We start from the raw sequence: 5,375 nt of genomic DNA on the forward strand, positions 1-5,375 counted from the left end.
CAGCTCTCTTTTCGTTACAACGGTGCGGTAAAGCGTACGCAATACCGCCCCCGCTGCTCCGATTCTCCGGCCAATCTCACGCTCCATAGTACCCTCACTCGCGAACAAGACTCCGAGGTACTTGAACTCCTTCACTTGGGCTAAGGACTCATTTCCTACCCGGAGTAAGCAATCCACCGGTTTCCTGCTAAGAGTCATGGCCTCAGATTTAGCGGTGCTGATCCTCATCCCAGCCGCTTCACACTCGGCCGCCAGCCGATCCAGTGAGTGCTGAAGGTCACAGGCCGATGATCCAATGAGGACCACATCATCTGCAAAAAGCAGTGACGAGATCCTCAGACCACCGAAAAAATGACCATAAAACTTGGTCATTCCCATTATTCCAGATCCATGTGTCTGAGCTATTGGACGTGTGCTCTTTGGTGCGTCACCAAGGACGTCCATTTTGTTGTTGTTGCTGTTGTGGTGATGAGGTTGCTCGGTGGTTCTCATCCATCACATTGTCCGTCTGACCTTTTCAAAGCCTTCTCTGGTGCAGAATGAATATATCCTCCCAGTCCACCTCAGATGAAGACACCGGGCAACATAGCAGCAGACTCTAATCCCAGCAGAGGACTCAGAGGTCAGAATCAGCCCCTACCACTCCCAGTCAACTCCTAAGCACCGCAGTAGCACCTGATGGAGATAGACAGAAAGAGACAGACAAGATATTGTTATATAATCTGCAGAGAGACTGGACCATGACACATTTTTTTCCTAAATTTACCAATGGAAACATTGGGATATATTGGTATTAATTACCTAACTGCAGCTGTAACATACAATTAACACAACTCACCTGCTGCAGGCTGTGTTTCACTAGAGGGAGCTGGAGGGCTGGATGTTGCTAGACCTTCAGGTTGTGTTTCACTAGAGGGAGCTGGAGGGCTGGATGTTGCTTGACCTTCAGGCTGTGTTTCGCTAGAGGGTGCTGGAGGGCTGGATGTTGGTAGACCTTCAGGTTGTCTTTCACTGGAGGGAGCTGGAGGGCTGGATGTGGTGCTGGATGTTGCTTGACCTGCAGGCTGTATTCAAACATACAGTTCAACAATATTGTTACACCACTGCATTAAGTCCTTTGTAATGCTACTGCATATAAGGTAGCACTGTCCAAACAAACTTTATATAATTTGCCTAAGAGCTACATATAATTATTTACAAGGTGTAATTGTAAGATTCAACAATAATAATGACAACGTATTAGTGTATTAACAATTAGCAAAGAGACCACCAATAATTGGCTGAACGTACAAACTCTGTAGAGAGGAGAGGTGAGGATGGGAGACCAGATGTCCCTTCTCCATCAGCTGGGGACATCGGTAGAAGATCCAAGACAGTTATAGAGAAGATAAAGTTAGACAATTACAAGCAAAAACATGTAGCTGCTTGGTGGATAAAACGGTTTCCTTTGGGACCAAATTGAAACAGCGTTCATTCTGGACCATGACAAAAATAATCATAAATTGACCAATGGAAAATTCAAGACCCTGACCATTCCATTGGGATTGGAAACATTGGGATATATTGGTATTAATTACCTGACTGCAGCTGTAACATACAATTAACACAACTCACCTGCTGCGGGCTGTGTTTCACTAGAGGGAGCTGGAGGGCTGGATGTCTCTAGACCTTCAGGTTGTGTTTCACTGGAGGGAGATGGAGGGATGGATGTCTCTAGACCTTCAGGTTGTGTTTCACTGGAGGGAGATGGAGGGCTGGATGTCTCTAGACCTTCAGGTTGTGTTTCACTGGAGGGAGATGGAGGGCTGGATGTCTCTAGACCTTCAGGTTGTGTTTCATTAGAGGGAGCTAGAAGGCTGAATGTGGTGCTGGATGTTGCTTGACCTGCAGGCTGTATTCAAACATACAGTTCAACAATATTGTTACACCACTGCATTAAGTCCTTTGGCATTCGACTGCATATAAGGTGGCTGGGCAAATACAATTTATATAATTTGACTAAGACAAATATTGAATTAGTAACAAGGAGTAACTAAGATTCAACAATAATAACAATACTAATGACAACGTATTAGTGTATTAACAATTAGCAAAGAGACCACAAATAATTGGCTGAACGTACAATCTCTGTAGAGAGGAGAGGTGAGGATGGGAGAGCAGATGTCCCATTTCCAGCAGCTGGGGACATCGGTAGAAGATCCAAGACAGTAATAGAGAAGATAAAGTCAAGACTATTACAGGCAAAAACATATAGTTGCTTGGTGGATAAAACTGTTTCATATTGGACTAAATTGACAGCTCTCATCCTGCTCAGAAACAGCTTTTTCGAGGAAAATGTATTTTGATTGTTTACAGTCTGCTAATAATTTGCTGGCCGGATCCAAATGAGGCCCTACTTTAACTCTTCTAAATGACTAAATAAATAGAAACATATGACAAGTCAAAACCTGCTATGTCTGAGGGTACGGTGATGAAGTCAGGAGGTTTAACCCTTAACACAGATACCTTCCTCAATATTGTCCAGCCATGCTCCCTCACAAAAAAGGACCTGGGTTCAATCTGACCAGATGGTCTCTGGGGAAGCATTGATACACTTCAGGAGATGCAGACGGGTGTTATATGATGGTCGAAGTACCGGATTGAGGGCTTTAGTTGCTTACCTATTGTTGTTTTCTTTGGTTTAAATATTATTCTCCTAAAGAAAATGTAGTTCTGTTAGTAATGGCTTCATCACAATCATATTTGTAAAACCACACAGTCCCACATCACAAATGAATGACCCAGAAATAACCTCTACAACTTTCTTGGAAAAAAAAAATCGCTTTGATAATGTTTCACTGAATAAAACATTACTACTTACCAGATGATGACGATGATAGCTGAAAGGATAACTGCAAGGATGACTCCTAATGTGATCCAATGTGTTCTATTGGATCCCTCTGAAACAGAAAGGGATGTCGATTATTTCTTCCATAATAATAATAATATTTATTATTATTATCATATTAATAGTAGTATAATAATAAAAACAACCAGGGGTGCATTATACATTCAAGTAGCTCCAGGTTAAACATTACATCGTCAACAATGTTTTCAACACAATGTCTAAAGTGACTTATCAGTTAACGTGTGAAAAATGTAAAAACAAAAAGACATTGACATGAAATTATTGTAAGCCCGATTTCACTTTTACACCACAGATGTTTTAGCATCACAGTGATTTATTTTGTATTTTCAACAAGAGCCTACCTCCAATAGGGTCCAGTATCTTCAGTTCAATGTGGGTTACGTCTTCTTCGTCTGCGTACCTGAGAGTACACCTGTACGTCCCTTCACTCTGGGCTGATGAGGTCACAAACAGCAGGAGGCTGCCTGATTCAGACAGGTTTCTTACATGCTGCTGCCATTCTGTTTCCACCACCTTCTCTTGTCCTGCTTGTCTTCTGAGGATGGTCTGGTTGTGGTTGAAGGTCCAGGTGATGTCATCGAGCCCCGAGGCGTTACAAGGGAGTAACACCTCACTCCTGGGAGCACTTTGCATTGGAGCTGATGAAGATAGACAGACAAGTGGACGGACAGTCAGATGATATTGTTATGAAATCTGCCGAGGAATTGAACACCATTTTTCCTTATTTGACCAACAGAGAATGCTATTCCCCGACCAATTATGTCAATGGTCTAACTTTTCTGGCATTTTTTCTGGCATTAATCTTTTATGTCAGTCATTCGCAAGCGTGACAAGCCCATTAAGTTGCCACCATTGAAAATCTATTTTTACTTCTGACTGCTGCCCTTCTGGATTTAAAGACTTACTGTGTTGCCTAATTGTGAATTTCCTTGCACTGTGTTCATTTTGGACTGAGCAGCTGTAGGTCGATTCTGTGTCACTGTAAACAGTCCTTAAGGAGCCGCTGATGTCATAGAGTCCCTGGTCATCTTCATGGACCTCGGTTGTGTTCTGGAGGACAGTAGCCGGGCGAGGATGGACGGACCAGGTGAGCTGTGGTCTTGGGTAGATTGCTCCAGACTTACAAGTGACAATGTTGTTCACTAGTACCATGTCCACTCTAGCAACAGGAGCTGCAACAACATGGTACCGCATTAAACACGAAAGTAAAAGAGCTAACATTTGCTCAATACGTTTATTTATTTAACGACATCCTATACAAACAGCACTTGAGCTCACCTCTCACTGTCAGGATGACAAAGGTCTTCTGGTCGTTTTCTGCAGTGCCGGCGTAACACAGGTACCTGCCCTGGTCCTGGAGGTTCACCCTGGCCAGACGAAGGGATGCGTTGCCCCCTGAGATCTGGTCATTGAACAGGGAGGTCCTTCCCTTGTAGAGAGGGTCCTGGTCTTGAAGTAGGTCCTGGTCCGTGTAGTAGGAGTGGGCATGAAGCTTCTTCCCACTTATTCTCTGCCAGTGGAGGATCGTATTACTGTTTAGCTGGAAGCAGCAAGGAAGCACACAGCTCTGCCCAAACACACAGCCCACCTGGGTGTCTGGAGATCAGAGAACAGGAGGGTATAAGCATGTCCATAAGTAATACTCTGATGGAGATACCAATTTATAAGTTACTACTCGCTTAAAGATGATATTATCACTCATAAAACATGACCTTTATACTCTGCAATCAGAGAATGAGAGACGACTAAAGGCAGATTCATACCTCCGGATCCGGACGAAATTCGTCCGTCCGCCCCAAACGTTGCCTCCGGAACTACCCTTCATACCTCCGTCTGGTTTCAGCGTTGTTATGGATGTTACGCAATAAATCCTCTAGAGGGCAGTGACTGTCTTTTCACAAATTAACGGCATCAACAATCGCAAACATGACATCTGTAGAGATAATTTTGCTTTGTGTGATCCGAAATCGGCAAATAAAAGTGCAAAAAGTGTAGGCCTAGGCGGCGGTGGCATGTGACACCCCTCACCAACCCGCAAATTATCTCCTCAAAATGTTGTGAAATGACCAGTTACAACTCATTGCCAAAGCAGGGGAACATAAAATAAAAATGTCAGGTATATAGTATAATATAAGTATAAAACATTGAATACAATATATATACATATCAGATATTATACTACTCTATCTATTTTCGCGAATGGTCTGACTTTTGACTCTATACTGCCGCCTCGATTTCCGGTGGTATTGCTCCGGTTCTCCCGGAGCACTCCGGATTCGTAAGCTCAGAGGCAACGGACCCATTGACGGACGAAACACCTCCGGGACCGGACGAAATGGTCCATGTCCGTATTTACCGTAGGGTGTGAATGGGCCTTAAGTCCTCTTAACTAATCCAGACGACAGACTTATGTTCTCTGATGCTTTTTAGAGTTTGTTCTTTTGTTCAGCAACGCAAACGTTATCTT

The 5,375-nt window shown here is 43.5% G+C and overlaps 1 protein-coding gene across 3 annotated transcripts; it reads right to left on the bottom strand.

Annotated features, from left to right (window-relative positions):
• Positions 1 to 256: 256 nt before the first annotated feature.
• LOC115537778 (proline-rich receptor-like protein kinase PERK9) lies at positions 257 to 3,582 on the bottom strand. 3 transcript variants are annotated; one of them, XM_030349808.1, is made up of 8 exons: positions 3,250 to 3,582; positions 2,861 to 2,939; positions 2,661 to 2,695; positions 2,123 to 2,178; positions 1,615 to 1,891; positions 1,291 to 1,346; positions 839 to 1,064; positions 257 to 675 (listed from the first exon to the last, which is right to left on the bottom strand). In XM_030349808.1, exons 1-8 carry the CDS (start codon positions 3,539 to 3,541, stop codon positions 650 to 652), a joined length of 1,047 nt encoding a protein of 348 aa, XP_030205668.1. In that variant the 5' UTR covers positions 3,542 to 3,582; the 3' UTR covers positions 257 to 649. The 3 variants fall into 3 exon arrangements, with proteins under 3 accessions (XP_030205668.1, XP_030205669.1, XP_030205670.1); XM_030349809.1 differs by having other exon boundaries at positions 258 to 675; positions 944 to 1,064; XM_030349810.1 differs by lacking the exons at positions 839 to 1,064; positions 1,291 to 1,346 and having other exon boundaries at positions 263 to 675.
• Positions 3,583 to 5,375: the final 1,793 nt, after the last annotated feature.

Source organism: Gadus morhua, chromosome 23, assembly GCF_902167405.1.
Source record: "Gadus morhua chromosome 23, gadMor3.0, whole genome shotgun sequence".
Lineage (NCBI taxonomy): Eukaryota > Metazoa > Chordata > Actinopteri > Gadiformes > Gadidae > Gadus > Gadus morhua.

Bases quoted from the DNA above. Each gene is read 5' to 3' on its own strand.
- LOC115537778 (XM_030349808.1), bottom strand. From the start codon at position 3,541: ATGCAAAGTGCTCCCAGGAGTGAGGTGTTACTCCCTTGTAACGCCTCG. The intron at 2,179-2,660 runs GTAAGCAACTAA...CGATGTCCCCAG, and splicing joins ACCAAAGAAAACAACAATAG to CTGCTGGAAATGGGACATCT. The intron at 676-838 runs GTGAGTTGTGTT...TATCTCCATCAG, and splicing joins TGAAACACAGCCTGCAGCAG to GTGCTACTGCGGTGCTTAGG.